Below are 18,656 nucleotides of genomic sequence, written 5' to 3' on the forward strand. Positions count from 1 at the left end.
AACAAATAAAAACCCAATATTGATTTCTTTGTAGCACTTTTGTTTTAGTGTTTTTTTTTTTTTTTTTCAGGTATATGGGGATTGGACTTTCTATACAGGGTGTTAGTACAAACAGACTCCCAGGTAAGACTTGTATTTTTTTTTTGTGGGGGGAGGGATTGTTTCGTAGAGAATTCATTGTGAAGAATAACACTACTTGGGTTTGTATCTTCGAAACAATAATCATATTTGGGCTATTTAAAAAAAAGAAATCACACCAAAACAGTGTCCATAGGCAATATGATGGAAGTTGAACAACTTGCAATTCAAGCAGATTTTGAAATGAAATCTTTGTAAGAAAACTTCTTATTTAAAAATCCCCTTACATTGCAAAACATAGAGGGAAGGGAGACTAATAGGTTGGTTTTAGTTTGGAAAAAATAATCTGTTCTAGAAACTGATAAGTTTTTTTGATGACATGATAGCTTCCAAAATTTACTTCCAGTTTGCTCCATACATTGAGGCTATTTATAGGAGAATATTTTGGAAGATTTAATCCCCTCCCTTGTCCATCTGGCCCAAAGTGAAAGAAGAAAAAGAAAAATTTTAACCACGAAATTTATGTAATAAATGTTTAAACAAGCCACATGGGAGAGTCAACCGTTTTTGTCAGTATTGAATCAAAAGAGTACCTTCATTCAAAATATTACATTCCTCTCTCACTGGGCGTGGCCACGTCATGACAATAATTTTCTGTAATGTATTATTTTTATTATCTTTCATAGCAAGTTTGGGCCTTGATGTTTTTTTTTCCCTTTTTTAATAGTCTTATATTCTCTTGCTCTGACAAACATGTGTAGATGACGGGGTTGTTAACATCACTGTTTTATTGATGGATGCCACAATGATCATCATATCTTCGTTGGAAGGGGGGAAACCTCGTCAGGAGACTAGGGGCCTTTCTTGGTAGATTTGAAGGAGCATACCTGAAAGTAGGGCGGCCGTGATGCTTTTCGCACATCGCTGACATGTTAACACCGATGTTTTACAACAGTGTCCAAACTGGTCATTATATATGCATGGGATGAGGGGTATATTAAGTCGATTCTAAGGGTTTATCTCTTGAAAATTTCGAGAAGGTGAACCCGAAAAAACGATGACCTTGACGCATTGGATTGAAGATAAACTTTTTAAAAAGTGTTGTACCCAACTCCTCTCAATTACCAAAGTTTTGTAACCTCCCAAAAGTTTTAGCAATGGTTTAGTCAAGTTTAGTAACCGTACTTAAAAAAGAAATATTTGGTGGAAAACAGAAATTTTGAGATCCATTTTAGTCTATGAAACCAGACTCTGAAAAGAAGGGACAGATATAAAAGGAGTCTGCTTTTTTTCTTGTATTACCTTGTCCAATTTATAAATACAGAACATATTGAGCACTAATATCTGTCTACTGTTCTCATTTGAATTGTATTCTTCTATTGACAGATTTTTTTCCAAAGGAATTTCATATTACTCTTTTTACAGCGGATACGTTTATGATTTCGGAACGCTTCTTCTTTGTCTTACATAAAAGAACTCAGATTATCTATTGACTTCAATATTTTACATGATTTGTTCATTCATCAATCGATTAAATACATGCACAAAAACAAAGAAAATACAGTTTGGTGATACATTGATGGTTTTCATAAATATCACCAATCAACAGGTGGGGAAAGTACTCTGTTTTTTCTTTGTGCTTCTTTAAATGTTGAAAATTCACCGAGGTACATTTTGATATGGCTAGTCAGATTTACAAAAAGAAAATCCAGGTCTAATGTGTTTTTGACGTTTTGTGGCATTATTCCTTCTTTGTGGGTAATTTATGTGAATTTCTGGTGACGCCATCAAACTCAGTCAAAATTAGATTTTAGTGAAACGTTAAGGCGCAAATACAAAGTTTCAAAATACCACTTTTTATTAAGTTAAAGAACACATCCTGGCAAGTGTATACTTAATAGGAAATTGAGAAATCACCACTTCCTTGCTATGTGCGTCAATGGGCCCGATAAGATGTCGTTGATGAAATGTATAGAAGATACATTTTATTGGAACGGGGACCGATATACTAATTTTATGCCCGACTGACCTCTGGTCCGTTGATATAAATAAATAATATCCCCTTATAAACTCCCTTTATAGGGGAGATAACTATTGCCCCTAAGGTAAATAAACTTTGGTAGCGTGCCTTAGGCTATGACCTGACTAATAGGGCGTACCAGCTGGGAATATTCGAGGGACTAAATTTAGATTGTAGAGAGGTTGGCTATACGACCATACTTTTAATCAGCTAACATGCACCAGTACAGGCTTTGATAATATATATATTCCGCTGGAACTGATTTTCCCAGGGCGACAACAAGTATAAGAAATTTAGAATAAGGTATAATACAATAAGATACTTGAACATTTACAATAATCCGAACATATTCCACGATATTCGTAATATCAACGGACCAGAGGTCAGTCCGGCATAAAACTGGTATATCGCTCCCCGTTCCCATAAAATGTATCTTTTATACATTTCCCCAAAGACATCTTATTGGGCCTATTAATACACAAAGCAGGGAAGTGGCTATTTCTAAAGTTCTTATTCAACATGTACCTACCAGGGTAAGTTCTTTTACTTAATAAAGGGTGGTATTTTGAAACTTTGTATTTGCGCCTTAATGTTTTGCTAAAATCTAATTTTGACTTAATTTGATGGCGTCACCACAAATTTGTATTCTTAAAGATCAAATCAATTGCTCTCAGTCAAAGATCTAAAAAACAAAAAAGTAGAGTTAATCATTTGGTTTGTAACGGATGACTCAAAAATCCTTTTATATGCATTTGTATTCTCTCTCTCAGGCTGGGATAAATACTCATATGGTTATCATGGTGATGATGGTCACTCATTTTGCTCTTCCGGTAATGGAAAGGCGTACGGACCTACCTTTACGACAGACGATGTAATTGGCTGTGCAGTCAACTTAATGGACGGAACTTGCTATTATACGAAGAACGGAGTGAATCTTGGCATTGCTTTCACCGATCTTCCGGTAAGCAAGCCTGCAAGAAAAAGGATTGTTGATGTTAAGAAACGAAAGGTTTATTTTAATTATGTTATTGTTTCAGGTGTTGCATATAAAATCAACTTGTTCCTTCTTTTGTTTTAAATGATTGAGCTATAAGTGCACACAGAAGGAGAAATAGAGATGTCTCACCTATAGGATTTACCTACAAGATTCCTATGTGAAACATGGGTCTGAAAAATCCTTATTTTACGCCCTTTTGGAAAAAAGGTCTTATTTCGCTTCCCATTCTAAGGTTTGGACCCACGTGAACTTGTGTGGAGGGTCATACCTGCACAATTTGGAAGGGGAAAATCTGCTCTTATTGGTTCGAAAACTCCCTCCTTCCATTAAAAAAATTTGAAATATTTCGGCCTAAGACCATGCCGCTTTGGGTTTTCAACGCTCATCAGAAGAGCCCTCCGAGAGCGGAGAACAATTTGGTTAAACATAGAAGGAGGATGAAAGGACGAGTTTCCAGTCCGAAAACTTTCAGGGTTATGAAATGTAAGAAAATTGTTTTTCAGATTTGCACGTAAACTCTTTGATTAACACGTATTAATGTGATGCAAAGCATTCTTAGTCTCATGTGTCAAAGTTAATTCATCAACTGCCACAGTGTTGTGCATTATGATGAGCACTCCTAAGCTTTGTAGTATTTTAAAATGTCAAGCAAAATACACAGCTCAATGTCTGGAAAACATAAAACAGCTGAGTTTTTATCAACTTTCGCGTGGTGGTCTGTGTGAACTCTTTCGCTTCTTTGCCTCGTCTGATATTCGTCAACTCTGCCTGTAGAAATAATGGTATGACAGATCTATGTGTCTCAAGAAATTGGAATGAAAAAAGGGGATTGAGGAGAAAAAACCCTTCACTACCTCCCCGTGGAGGGACAAAGTTTAGAGCCATAGTTAGGAAAAGATCAAAAGATTTTTGATTTAAAAAATTTGTATTTACTTGGGTTCAAAATTATTTGTAGAATTTGTTGTAAAACGGGGTTTCTCCTGAAAAAAAAGTTTTGTCTTCTAGCTTTTGTTTTTAATATTAATTCAATGTTAAAAACTGGCAATGGTAATTCAGAAAGTGTTATCGTGCAAGATATAAATTCTAAAGGAGAGCTAAAAACTGAAAATTGTATATTAAATAGTTGGTGATACAAAATATGCTTTTTAAGGTACCCAAGATAGACCAGAAATGTTTATGTGAGAACCTCCTCTAACTGTTTCTACTAAGTGAAAAAAGGGTAGAACCTTCTCTAACTGTTTCTACTAAGTGAAAAAAGGGTAGAACCTCCTCTAACTGTTTCTACTAAGTGAAAAAAGGGTAGAACCTTCTCTAACTGTTTCTACTAAGTGAAAAAAGGGTAGAACCTTCTCTAACTGTTTCTACTAAGTGAAAAAAGGGTAGAACCTTCTCTAACTGTTTTTACTAAGTGAAAAAAGGGTAGAACCTTCTCTAACTGTTTCTACTAAGTGAAAAAAGGGTAGAACCTATTAAAAAAACAAAATTAAAACAAAACAACAGAAACATCTAAGTATCTGTAGAATTAAAAAAGATAGAGAAAAGGGATTGAACCAGTCGATGGAGCGTGCTGATTTTAATTAGGTTGACAATCTCGTTTTGACAAAATAGTATCATAACGCTTTTTGAATTGTTGTCCCGAAATTTGCTGAACACTGAAACACCTTTTTAATCCCAATGATGTTTGTTTAAGTATATTTTAAATAAGTCGTCCTGTGATAATGCTTTTCTTGTAAACCATTATATATTTAAATGTATTATATATTTATTAAATAATGTATTATATATCTATTATATATATGAATGTATGATTGCAACAACAAAAAAGAACAGCAGTGAATTCAGCATCTCTAGATTTGTGAAACCAAGCTACTGGGATTTTTATTGCAGGAATAGCGTTTCTAAACAGGCTTGTTTGCATACATGTCTGTATATTTTTATTACCCTCTATAATGCACAAAGCCACAAAAGTGACTGAGTAGAAAAAGAAGGATAAAATGAACACAATCTGCATAAATCGATTCTTAAACAACATGACTAGCTTACCGAAGGCCATTCGGAAAAGAATTTTCAAAGTTTAGCCGCTTTTCGTACGTCTAATTTCATCTGGGGACAGCATCCAGGGGCTAGTAACTCCATATCTGGCTGATGCAGTGGTGTTACCAGCCCAAAAGGGTAGCCGAAGCAGGTGCTTTGCATGTTAATAAAAGAAAATATTTGCCATATTTGCCTGCATAAAAAATGGCCAAAATGGTGAAAGAGAAAGCAATATGGAAATACTACAGCATGATGCGTAAAAGGTACGATACGGTAAATAAACTTAAATTTTAGAACAACTGGTAGCCCATAATCTTTTCTAGTCTTATTTATGAAAAAAAATGTCAACAAATCTTGGATTGCGCCCAAATTTTCCTCAATTAGTACTCCAAGGTGATTAAGGCAATTCTGTTAAAGAGCAGTCGTGGCTATGGTGGTTAAAAACCAACAACGAGAAAAATCTCAATGAAAAAAAAAAACGACAAACGAGACAGCGGCCAGTGGAGAGAAAAGAAAAGACAAATCCAAAACAACGTGGATATTTCGCCTGAATTACATATAAGGCGTCTTCAGCACGAAAGACAGAAGAAGACCAAGATAAAAAAAAAAGTTAAAACTAAAAAAACAATAAAAACAATAAAACAACCACCAAAACAAAAAATAAACAATTGGCGCAAACTGATCCACGTAGGGAAAAGATGCTAATATGGAGTTACTTCAGTGAGAACACCAGAGCAACTGTGGAAAAAAAAAAATGGAAATTACTTTGACTATTCTGTTTCAAAATAATCCTTTTGTTGGCTATTATTGAAGCCATTTGTATTGATATAGCAGGTAAAACAGTCCCCTGGTGATTATTTATTATCTTATTTCCCTTATTGACTGTTAATTCACTCTTTAGAAGATTATCATAAATTGGGTCAATATTTAAACTACATGTATCCCTATTTATTAAGAGGTTAGCAAACATATGTTTTTTAATTTCAATGGCTTCTCTAGGCTATTGTGTATAACCCCTTATTATTTGAAATAGCTAAGGCCTCATCAAATTTTACAAAGTTATCTGGTTGAAACCAAATATGTTCTACTAAAGCTGAAACAAAAGTTTCTGGAGGCTTGCTTAATTGTAGGGTAAAAAAGGGTAGAACCTTCTCTAACTGTTTCTACTAAGTGGAAAAAGGGTAGAACCTTCTCTAACTGTTTCTACTAAGTGAAAAAAGGGTAGAACCTTCTCTAACTGTTTCTACTAAGTGAAAAAAGGGTAGAACCTTCTCTAACTGTTTCTACTAAGTGAAAAAAGGGTAGAACCTATTAAAAAAACAAAAAGGAAACAAAACAACAGAAACATCTAAGTATCTGTAGAATTAAAAAAGATAGAGAAAAGGGATTGAACCTGTCGATGGAGCGTCTAGCAGGTAAAACAGTCCCCTGGTGATTATTTATAATCTTAATTCCCTTATTGACTGTTGATTCACTCTTTAGAAGATTATCATAAATTGGGTTAAAAATTAAACTGCCCGTGTCTCTATATATTAACACGTTAGCAAACATAGGTTTTTTATTTTCAATAGCTTCTCTTACCCTTTGTATATTCCCCTTATCATTTGAAATAGCTAAGGCCTCATCAAATTTTACAAAGTGATCTGGTTGATCACTCCCTCTCCTTTATTGGCAAATCTTTTCATAGATGCTATTGAAACCTCCTCTATACACAGTTTTAGAATCTCCCCTTGTTTCTGGGGTTGGCTTATGGATGATATTGTTTGCACTTTGAAATATGGATTGGACTCCATAGAACTATTTGGTAAGCATTTAAATAGTTTTGATAATAAAATTAAATTTACAGTTGAGTTTGAGGAAAATAAAAAATTACCTTCTCTAGATATTTTATTAATTAAAAGATATTTCCATTTACTTTTCTCGATTTACAGAAAACCAACGCGCAATGATAGGTATTTGAATTTTCATTCTTGCCACCCTATGTCGGTGAAACGGGGGGTTGTAATTTCACTTGTGCATAGAGCCTTTACAGTTTGTTCCCAGGAATTTCTGGATTCGGATTTGTTATACTTGAGGAATATTTTGTTTTGTAATAATTATCCATTTAAGTTCATTGACGAAATAATTGAAAATAGACGTGTTAAACATGATAGTAGGGATATTGGGGTTTCTCAGTCTTTAGATTTAGATGTATCGAAAATTTTCATTTCGTTGCCGTGTGTACAAGGTTTATCGGAGAAACTTACACGTGTTTCGCATGATTTTAGAATTAAAGCCTGTCTCGAGTCGGTGAGACTAATGACTGGTTTCCTTAATTATTAAAAAGGTTTGGCTCATATACACTTGATACGTTGTGTGGATAAAATTCTGTGCTCTTGTCGGGAGTTCTGTTTTAGTAGGACTCACCAACAATTTGTTGAAAGGTTTATTGAACACCGAAATTCAATAGAAAAAACCCTACAATTAAGCAAGCCTCTAGAAACTTTTGTTTCAGCTTTAGTAGAACATATTTGGTTTCAACCAGATCACTTTGTAAAATTTGATGAGGCCTTAGCTATTTCAAATAATAAGGGTTTATACACAATAGCCTAGAGAAGCCATTGAAATTAAAAAACATATGTTTGCTAACCTCTCGATAAATAGGGATACATGTAGTTTAAATATTGACCCAATTTATGATAATATTCTAAAGAGTGAATTAACAGTCAATAAGGGAATTAAGATTATAAATAATCACCAGGGGACTGTTTTACCTGATAGACCAAAATGAACTGGTTCAATAATAGCCAATAAAAAGATTACTTCGCAACAGAATAGTTAAAGAAATTTCTTTTTTTTTTTATTTTTCCACAGTTGCTGTGGTGTTCTCACTGAAGTAACTCCATATTAGCATCTTTTCCCTACGCGGATCAGTTTGAGCCAATTGTATATTTTTTGTTTTGGTGGTGGTTTTATTGGTTTTTTAGTTTTAACTTTTTTTTTTTTTATCTTGTTCTTCTTCTGTCTTTCGTGCTGAAGACGCCTTGTTTGTGATGCTGGCGAAATATCCGCGTTGTTTTGCATTTGTCTTTTCTTTTCTCTCCACTGGCCGCAGTCTCGTTTGTTGTTGTTTGTTCATTGAGATTTTTCTCTTTGTTGGTTTTTGTCATGGCTGGCCAGTTCGGCTTAAGATCTTTCATGGTGGTTAAAAACTTGGAATTAGTCTTACTCTGGTCGAACTTTAGCCCCATATGTTCTTACTCCTCAGACATTAAACAAGAATTCTCTTTATCCGCTCTGCGTCCGACTAATGCTAAAAAAAATCATCAGCGTTATCTGGTAACGAAACATCACTTCTAAATACTCAAATTATAGTAGCTTTCTCTTTCGGTCCCTCAATACTGTTATTGAAAAACTTGGAGATGCTAGTGCGCCTTATCTAGGCGCAATACCTTTCTTAATCGGTATTGGCAGGGTACATTCATTAACACCAGGATGTAGAAATTTTGACTTCGGCATTCTGCGTTTTATAAACAAAGCCCCCACAACCGGGAAAAATTCACACTATGTATGTGAGCAGTCAGTATCATTTACGTATGTATTCCACAGACGAATGCTCTTGAACCTTCAGGACCGGCAAAGAAAGGCACTTCATCCGTTCGCATCAATGTGCACGAATTAAATATGAATAAGATGGTGTGTATGATTGCGACCTATCCCTTTTTGAACAGAACGGATTGTGTGTTTTATAAAATTTTGTCTTGATTTCGTCAGTAATGATTAGTTCAAACTGTTCGCAAAGTACTAGAAAAACAGTAATTTACCTAAACAACGAGCACTGATCGGGAGGTTTACCTTTTTAAGGACAGGGCTGGTTATGTCGGTATTTAACATGTATGCCACTATTTCAGAACTAAAAATCATTTGATAAAGTAGAGACAGATGCATAGCCAGCTAAAACGACCTAGTTTTAGTATGTGCCAGCAGTACCATGAGAATTCTTTTTATGTAGCTTATGGGTACAATATACCATTATACAATAACTGACGACAAAACTAAGGTAATTATCGGGCTCGAGTAAAAGTTTAACAAGCTCCTTCTTACAAAGACTTTTCAAAAGCGGATCAGGTTCCCGAAATTCAGCCCCACACCATTGATCGCTTGTAATCAAGGAATCGAACGATCATTCGCATATGCCGAGTTAGCACTTTCCACCCAAATTTTGGGTCATTATTTCCCTTCTATTACATTTCAGCTATAGAATTTGCTTGATATTATTTCGGTTCTTTCACGAAGCGTCTCTAAAGACGGACTCTGTAGCACTACATGGCCCGAGGTTAGGCACCACTACGTGACAACCGCAATCTTTCCTAACACGCAATCAAAATGTTGACTCGGAACAAGACTCGCCAAGCTCCTGGCTGCAGGCCCAACTAAGCTATCCCATTCCTGTGTTCTTTTTTTTTGTCGGAAAATTTTTAAGCTGTTGACTATTATAGTAATAAATAGATTTCATTGGCTTTAAGGATTAGTCTTCCATAAATGTTGTACCGTGTTAAAAAAGATCATTTGACACAAATTGAACGAAAGCATTCAATTGATTGGACTAAATTTGCATGCTTTCTGTTGTTTGGAAAATAATACGGTAGTCTCACAGTTTCTGAATGCGGAAACGGCTCACCTAAAAAAATGAAGTTTGGTATCAGCCAATAGCTTCCTATTTTTCCTTCCACATAATTGGTTTTTCTCCTTTTTTCAATGTGCAAATGTCAGCATTACCACATTCTCTCTATTATGACCAGCTTAACTCTTTCCTTTTAAAATAAAGTACCTTCTTTTGATTGCAGTGATTGCAGTGAAGAAGGTAGCTGCTAAATTTTTGAACTTTCAGGTAATAATTGTGAGCTCATGTGTAACTCTGAGACTACACTAATTGCAGAATGTAATGTATAGTAACACTAAGTTTATGTTTTTATTTTATAGGCCAATTTATACCCAACAGTGGGAATGCAGACTGTAGGTGAAATTATCGATGCTAACTTCGGCCAAGCTCCGTTTGTTTATGATATTGAAAACGACAGAAGAGAGCTGGTAATGCAAGCAGTTTCACGTGTCGACAGCTATGTTATACCTGACCGACATTCACATCAATCAATGCTTCAGAAGATGATACAATCATATCTTGTTCATCATGGATTTTCTGCCACGGCTGAAACTTTTGCTAGGAGTACTGGTCAAGAATTCACAGAGGATCTTGTTTCAATAAGAAATAGGCAAAGTGAGTCATTACGCCTATTTGTAGTGCCTTGTTCTTGTGAGAGGTTTCCCTTTTTAAGCTGTTGTGGCACAATGTAAAATAGTCATTGGTATGGGGAGGGGGAAGAGAATGTTCCCTCAAACAGTTTCTCAATTTTTCTATAGCTGGCTACTAATTTTTTTTTTTTTTTTCGAATTTGCTCCCTTCCGAAAAGTTTATATCTTCTCAATGAATTCCTGCATATGTGTGTGATATAAAATCAGACATATGAAGCCAGATTAGACTCGAGCTATTTGTATTCCTATGATTAAGGTTTCTGGTAAACTTTTCTTTCTCTGGTGTAGGTCTATGTTTAGTATGTCGCCAAATGCCAATTTTACCTTTTTTTTCAATTTGGTTTCCCATTTTGTGCTGCTAGCCCAAGTGATGTGACGAAATCTGATCAAACCACAGATGTATTTGGTTTGGCTCTTAAAAGTGCGATTTGAATGGCCGAAGCTTAAGCAGAAGCTGGAAAAAACCGCACTGGGGATATCACTATTGTCGTATCAACTTTAGCTTAAAAATTAGATCAGGTGAGTATCAAAGGAAAAGAAAGATAATGTTAACTAATTTGAAGGAGCATCAATAGAGAAAATTGAACCAAAACTGGCTGGATGCCAATTTTTCGAAAACTAATTTCAGTACATGCGTTAGGGGACTTTGATAGCGTAAATTTCGATACGCTGTAAGAACAAGGGTTTAAATGTGTCTCTTTTCTTTGGTTAGGGGGGCTTATCTGCCTTCTTTCTGCTTCATTTTTCTTTGCTTTTTACAGCAACCTTGCACGATTCTTTGACACTCTTCTCGTGATTATTGTATTGATATATATCCAATTTGACAATTAGTTGCTAATTTAAGATTTTCTTGTTTATTTTCACTTTTCTAAATCAAATGATTATCAAAATAGTTGACCTCGGAAAACTTTTGATTTTTAATTAACTTTGAGTTTTTTTGTTTTTTTTTTACATATTTTTTTCCTTTGTTTCATCTATGGCCTTTCCTTCTGGTAGTATTAATTTAAAACATAAATATTTCAATGCAAATAAAATTCCCATTTCATAGCGAAAAAAAATACTATTGCTATATAAAAATTAAAAACTATAAACTATAAAAATTGCTATATTAATATATTATAGACGAATATACATGGATAAATTATCATGTTCTTTTTTTCCTTTTTTCTTTTAAATGACGTTGAAGCATAAGATACAAGTGGCATGAGCTGATCAGAGGATCAGTTTTTTCGGCAACAAAGTAGAAAGGAAAAGTTCATAAGATTCCAGGGATCGGCCGCAGTCACTTTTTGTCACTTTTGTCACTTTTTTTGGGACCTGTCACTTTTTGTCACTATTTCTGTCGTTTTGTCACTAAAGTCACTTTTTTCAAAGTTTCGGACCTAATATTTTTGGTGAAACAGTATCTTATAGTTGACTGTTGACTGTGGCATAATTCCTAAAAAAGGTAAGTCCTTTTTGATGGTTTGGACTGTATTCCAAGACGCAAAATGTATATGGCTGTGATACACGTGGTTAGTGTGTGTGTGTTAAGATCTAGGCTTTTGCAGATAAGATGATAGATTGAATTTGTTCTACAGTACCATAACTCTGATTCCTAGGGCAACTCATGCCCTATATATATATGTATAGTAACCAAAAATTAAAAACTTGTTTTAAATGAATTTTAAGTAGAAAAGAACCGTCATTTGACACCGATTTTGAGATGGTACTTATTAGTTATCCATGTTTACTTATTACTCTTTACTCAAAATTAAAAATTAATGACGAAAACCAATGTATTGTAGTTTGGAAAAAAAGCTTCAAAATCCTCGACAACGGTTACGTTATCTAAATTAAAAGCATACAATTGGACTCACCATGATGGAGAACCCTTCACTAGGTTTTCAACTATGGATCTTAAAAATGGAAGACAGTCACATTTTAGCTTGGGTAGCACCGATGTGTCCTTGTTACTTTTTCCCCCTGCCGCTACTGGGGCATTGGGACATTATAGAGATTTGTTTAAAGCCTCATTTGAAAACTAGTGCTTATATCCATGCACTTTTTATATATTCACCTTGATTGCAATAAAGTAAAATTCAATTTTTCACAAAACAAACTGCATTTGTTGGTGTCATTTCCGTATTAATCCTCAAAATGGTGGTGGATCGGAATGAAAGCGCATCCTTGGAATCACCATAATCGTAACCCTAATATGGAAGCTCTCAGCCCCCTCCCTTTTATAAAACCCTGAGAAAATCGAATCTTGGCCTGAGTACAACTGATGTGGCTTTTTTTTTCCTGCTCTGGCCCTAGTAGTCAGAATCAGAATCAGTTTAATGAAAACAGCTGTCATAGACACATTTAGAAAAAATACACTAAAATGCTCTGTTTTTTACATTAAAAACACTTCACTACATGAAAAACACTTCACTACATTTTATTAAAAGCAGTTGTAAAGAAAGGAACAAAGGAGTTACTGGGTCTGTTTGTGCGGCACGAGACGGGCATAAGCTTGTTCTTGCTTCTGGTATTTGCGCGGACAGGTATTTCAGGTTGTAATATTGTCCGATGTACAGGACAATAAAAACTGGCCAAAACGAATCATCAGCTGAAAATTGCAATCACGAAGGCTTGGTATTTCAAGTGACTTCAGAGCGGAGCTGCAATCTTCATATTTGTCACAAAGAGTGAACCTTACAGCTCGTTTCTGGATCCCCTCCAAATTATCACTTAAATAATCTATGTGATGAACTTGCGGGCCCCAGACGGGACACGCATATTCAAGAATGGGTCGAATAAAATTGAGCTACGCCGTTTTCAGTTGATATATTGGAAAACCTAGTCGGCGTATCACCACTAGTGTCCGCATAGCATAATGCCCCTTCTTTACCAGCTCTTGTACGTGAATAGAGAACGAACAGTCCTCACTAAGGTGACGGTGAAAATAGTCGCACACGAAGCAGAAGGGAACAAAGTCGCGGGGCAGGTAAAATTGCGTTTAAGTGGGGTTAAACCTCAAAACCTTTGATTTATTCTCGTTAATTTGAAGACTGTTAGCAGTACACTGTGATTTAAACTGATCGAAAAAATTTGAATCAAACTGGGCTACAGCTTGCGAATCCTTTACGTGGTATTTAAGAAGCGCAGACAAATCATCGACGAATTTAAAGCGATCGTCGAAGCCAGAAAGGACGTAGTTGATAACAGCCAAGAAAAGAAGAGCTGCTAATTTGGTCCCTTGTGGGGCACCACATGTAATTTCTACCCATTGCACTTTTTTATACCTGCGACGTAAGAAATCAACTACCAATAGGAGGATGTGCTTATGGGCACCCATTGACTTGAGATTCTGGGCGGCAAGAGGGTACTTAATCAAATCAAATGCCTTTTGCTAGTCTACCAGAAGCAAATCGACAAAAGAGCTTCCTAACTCCAACCATTCAACTACTAGGTGATAAAGCCGTACTAAATAAACAGACGTGCTGCTTCCCTTCAAGCAGTCGTACTGGAAGGGGTCAAGTGACGATGAAATTTGCGTAAGAAGTTCACGATATATGAAAGATTCTGCAACTTTAGCAAAGTTCGGTGTGATCGAAATAGGTCTTAACTGACTACATGTCTTAGGTCCTTTGACTTTGGGTATTACGCGAACATAGGCTCGCTTCCAAGCATCGGGAAAGGTTTGTTCACTGAAGCACTGATTGATGATCGATGCCAATGGCTTGGCTAAAAACAAGGCATATTTGCGAATAAGTTTGACCGGCAACTCACCAGGGTAGGAAGAACAGTTCGGTTTGAGTTTTTTAAGTTCTTTAAGAACAGCAAATTCGGTAAACTGTTTTAATTCTTCAGTTTCACAATCGACTAAGAGATTAACCAGTTCGGCCTCCGTCATTGAGGGGTAGGTGGTACAAATACCAGCAAAGAACTCGTTCACTTCTGAAGCGCTCGTAAGAAACCCGTCAGGCTTGGGTATTTTTAGCTCACTGTTAACTGACTTGCCAGTCATCTGTTTCACTGTGGAATGCCACTTCCGACTGCTACTTTGGAGAAGGGATACTACCTTTTCCCGAACATAATTTCTTCGCTTGAAACGATTGACGGCCACGATTCGGTTTCTAAGTTTTGCCACCACGGCTATTAGTCCGGAACTGTGTAGCCTTCACCTCATCTTGATCATTTGTTTGAGATCGCTTGTGATCCATGGCTTATCGGACTCACTTACCACTACAACTTTAGCGGGAAAAAACTTGTGAAACATTCCTACCAGAAGAGAGTTAAACTGCTGAACTTTACTATTCAGGTTTACTACAGAACACAGGCCTTCGAAGCAGTAAGTCCCGATCCACCGACCGAAATCGCAGATTGATTGAGGGTTAAGCGGACGAATAGTCACTTTGGTTTTATTTTGCTTCTTTTGGTTATTTTTGGCTTGCCAAAGGATTACATAATGATCTGAACTATGGAGAGGACCTAACGACCGAGGGGAGTAATAATTGTCACTCACGTTTGTAAAAATTTGGTCTAGAGTACTGCCACTCTGGTGCGTAGCAATGGTAACTACCTGCATCAGATCAAGGACACTAGATACCCGTTGTCTGTTTGTCTGGCTAAAATTGCCAGTTATTATGAAGCCAGGATAGGCATGGGCACGACGAAGTTTGTCAATGTAGGTCTGTAAGTAGCTGATAAGTTCTTTCCTATTCTTTGCACTCTCTGTTTAATACACAGATGCAATTATCAAACAGGAGAACTTTTTTGATAGTTTGGATGGCTCGCACTCTACCCAGACAACTTCGGGACACGAATCGGTTGGTATATTTAACGGCTTAGACGAAATGTCATTACGAATATAAATATAAACGCCACCACCTTTTCTACTCAAGCCTGTATCACGGCGAATGTTGAAGTAGCTAGTGTAGCCTTTTATTCTACCCATTTTGTCAGTGATATCCCAGCGTTCGGTAACTGCGGCAATAGGAACACTCACTTCTCTCAGCAGTATCTCCAACTCGTCAACTTTGTTCGTTAACGATCGGGTATTACACAGAATAAAATTCAGAAGCTTTGCCTGGCCCTAGTAGTCAGTGGTAGTTCCTAAAAAGTAGTTTACTCTTTACTAGGTTCAATATAATAAAAAACCTAAGGCTTCTGTCTGTATTTTATATATTAATATGCAATGTAAGTAATATATAATATGCATCTAATATGCAGTTTAAAGCCAACTGCAGCTTCAATCAAGATCAGGAAGAAATCATGGAAGCAAAACACATTATAAAACTTGGTTTAAGGTAACCGCAATAGGCCATACAATGTGCAATTAGTCGGGTCTTGCTAAGTTTTTGAAATAGAAGCAATATTACCCCGAAGAAATAAACCTGGCACCAAAGACCTGCCCAAACACATCTGAAATAGTAATGGCAAGTGACTAACCATCCCGTTTGAACCAATGTTAAGGTGGAAGCCACTTCTATTATTAATATCACATGATTTCGATTTTAGACTTTTAACACTACGATCCTTTTGGTCAAAGGGAAGTGGGGGCATACGTTCCTGTAGAATTCTTGGATAGTAATAGAGAACAGTATAAATTAGCAAACAGAGAATTAACTGAATAATTTGCTGTATTGAAAATAAATTATAACGATTAATCCAAGACATACAAAATTAATAAAATAAAATATAAAATCGTGAAGAAAACGAGGACAATTAACAACCAGTGAAAAAATTGAAAAATTATGCAAATATTTCGATCAAGACCTCCGCTTGACCGTCCTCAGTGCAGAATAAAACTAATAAAATTTAAAAAACCAAACCTTAAAATAAAAGCACGAAACTAAAATTGGGCGACCCTTTCTCAGTAACGGTGAAAGGGTAATTATTTACATACAAAATTATTTCAGAAACGTCTTGAATATGTACCGTGTTTTTTGTAAGTTTAGTTATTTCTTTGTTTCTCCTGAGAGGAGGAAAATCATCTCTTAACCTGACACAATTTGTTTTTATTTGTACGTATTTCCAGAGAAAATTATTGATCATCCCTAAAAAAAATTTTTAATTAAAATATTTTTGTTTCGTTGTTTGGTTCTATATTTACATCATTTGTTTAGCTTTGTTATTTTTTTTGCTTTTACTTGTTGGTAATTTTTTTGCACATGTATTAACTTGAGAAAATTATTGATCACCCCTAAAACTTTTTTTTTTTAATTAAAATATTTTTGTTTAGTTGTTCGCTTCTATATTTACATCATTTGTTTAGCTTTGCTTTTACTTGCTGGTAATTCTCTCGCAGATGTATTAAAATAATTTCTTATATCGTACAGAAATTCAGCGCCTTGTCTTAGCTGGGCGTATAAGCGAAGCTATTGAAACAACTCAACGTTTGTACTCAGGGATTTTAGAAAAAGACCACGACCTCCTCTTCCGTCTGAAAGTTCGACAGTTTATTGAAATGATAGCTGGTGCAGATTCAGAAGTAAAGAATTTAAGGTCACCTAAAGTCCATGTAAGTAATATGTCCATATAAAGTCCATGTAAGTAAAGTCCATGTCGCCTAAAGTCTATGGTTTTGGGATATTCAGTTTAATATTCGTAAATACTTCACTTATAGCATCAAATTTACGTCAAGAATTAGCCTCCTTTGTCTTGTAGCTTTGCTGAAAATATTTGATAGTCCACCCCAGGTAAGTATCATTGAACTATTGTTTGCTTTAAATTACGTAAAATAAGCAATTATTTAAGTTTTATTTTGAATTTATTAATTACTAAAACACAGGAAATATTTCGTTGTATCTTAAGTGCGCATTGTTGCTTAGACTAGGCTATGACAGATTAGCGTTTAATTTGAAAAAATAGAGAACTGAATTGAGTATTTAGCTCATATTGCTGCACTGAATTACTAGATGGCAGTGGTGTATTTAGGGGGAAGGAACAGTAGGACTGGTCCCCCCCCTCAAAAAAAGAAAATTTGTGGAATTAATTATTGTTTGTATCAGTCGCCTTGATATTCTGCTCTGTGTTTGATAATTTATTTGAAGGGGGGTCCACGATAATAATATGTCTCATTTTTGCAAGTCCTTGTTTCTTTTTACGCATCTATTTATTAAACTTTTTTTATGTATCTTACAGAATTAGCCAGTAGTTATCGATTACACCGTGCTCGAGGCTACTGCCTCTCTTAGTGTGTACTCATTTACATTTGGTCAGATTGGAATTGATGCGAGCTCTGTTGTTAGTATTTGACTTGGTGTGTATAGACAGTTATCATAATGGCTGAACGGAGTAGTTAATAATCTCTTCATTTTTTTTTTTTTTTTTAAACCCTCGTGTAGTTTATAAAAACAATGTTTTGGCTCTGAATGTTCCTGATAAAATTATTCTACTTAAAGAAATTTATTGATGAAAGTTCTTTTTCATCGCAACTTTAGACACAATTTTCAGGTTTTTAATGCTAGGGAAAGATTGCAATAAAGCAGGCTTATTTTATAGACAACAATATCTTGACTAATCATCCGGGTTTCTTGCGAGTCTTATTGTAGAACCACGATTTGTCCAGCAAGAAAATCTCCAGGACGATTTGAATAACCTATTTGACTCCCAAATTATTTAGTAACATGGTGTCTATTTTAGTAATTTAATAGTGTTTTGAAATTGTTGCCAATTAACCAATTCATGCAAAAAACTATTGTTGGACCAGAATGCTAATTAAAAGAGTTAATTAAGTGTGAAAATTTGTTTAGAGCATATTGTAAAAGTTTTCAGTTTTCTATTTCAAAGTAAATAAAAGATTTGGTGGTAAGTTTTTTTCCATTTTAAAGGGAGCGATAATATCACCGAATGAAAAGGGGAGGAAAAAACACAGGATATTTTTGTCATAAGATCAAACTGCATTTTAAATTATGATTCAATGCCATAAAGATGTCTAAATGTTTTATTTTGGAAGTCCGTTTATTACACCACCATTTCAAATTAATTTTTCTAAAATACTAGAAGAACTTCTCAACCGAAGCATTAATTATCTCTTTATGAAATAGATCAACAGTCAGTAAGGCCCTCGCTCACTGAACCCATGGTCACCTTCATTGATATTGACTTTGGAGTTCTTTGAAAGCCGTTATCTGATTTGTGATATATGGAAGTTTGACCTATTTTGCACGCACTGGAAGCTTAAAAAGGACTACGAGTATACTGAAGTAATTAAGCGGCTATAATGTTTAATAAAATATAAAAAAGAAATTGGATTCTAAGTGA

General features: G+C 35.4%; 1 protein-coding gene across 2 annotated transcripts in view; it reads left to right on the plus strand.

Annotated features, from left to right (window-relative positions):
- RanBPM (Ran-binding protein M) overlaps positions 1-18,656 on the plus strand; it is a 102,143-nt gene that overhangs the window by 54,973 nt on the left and 28,514 nt on the right. For both annotated transcript variants that reach the window (XM_089095425.1, XM_089095426.1), the window contains exons 3-6: positions 71-123; positions 2,869-3,059; positions 10,092-10,386; positions 16,730-16,911. In XM_089095425.1, coding sequence (XP_088951551.1) covers positions 71-123; positions 2,869-3,059; positions 10,092-10,386; positions 16,730-16,911 — 721 coding nt within the window. The remainder of the gene's footprint in view (positions 1-70; positions 124-2,868; positions 3,060-10,091; positions 10,387-16,729; positions 16,912-18,656) is intronic.

Source organism: Artemia sp. Qi Xiang Cuo, chromosome 10 (genome assembly GCF_049724085.1).
Source record: "Artemia sp. Qi Xiang Cuo chromosome 10, ASM4972408v1, whole genome shotgun sequence".
Classification (NCBI taxonomy): domain Eukaryota; kingdom Metazoa; phylum Arthropoda; class Branchiopoda; order Anostraca; family Artemiidae; genus Artemia; species Artemia sp. Qi Xiang Cuo.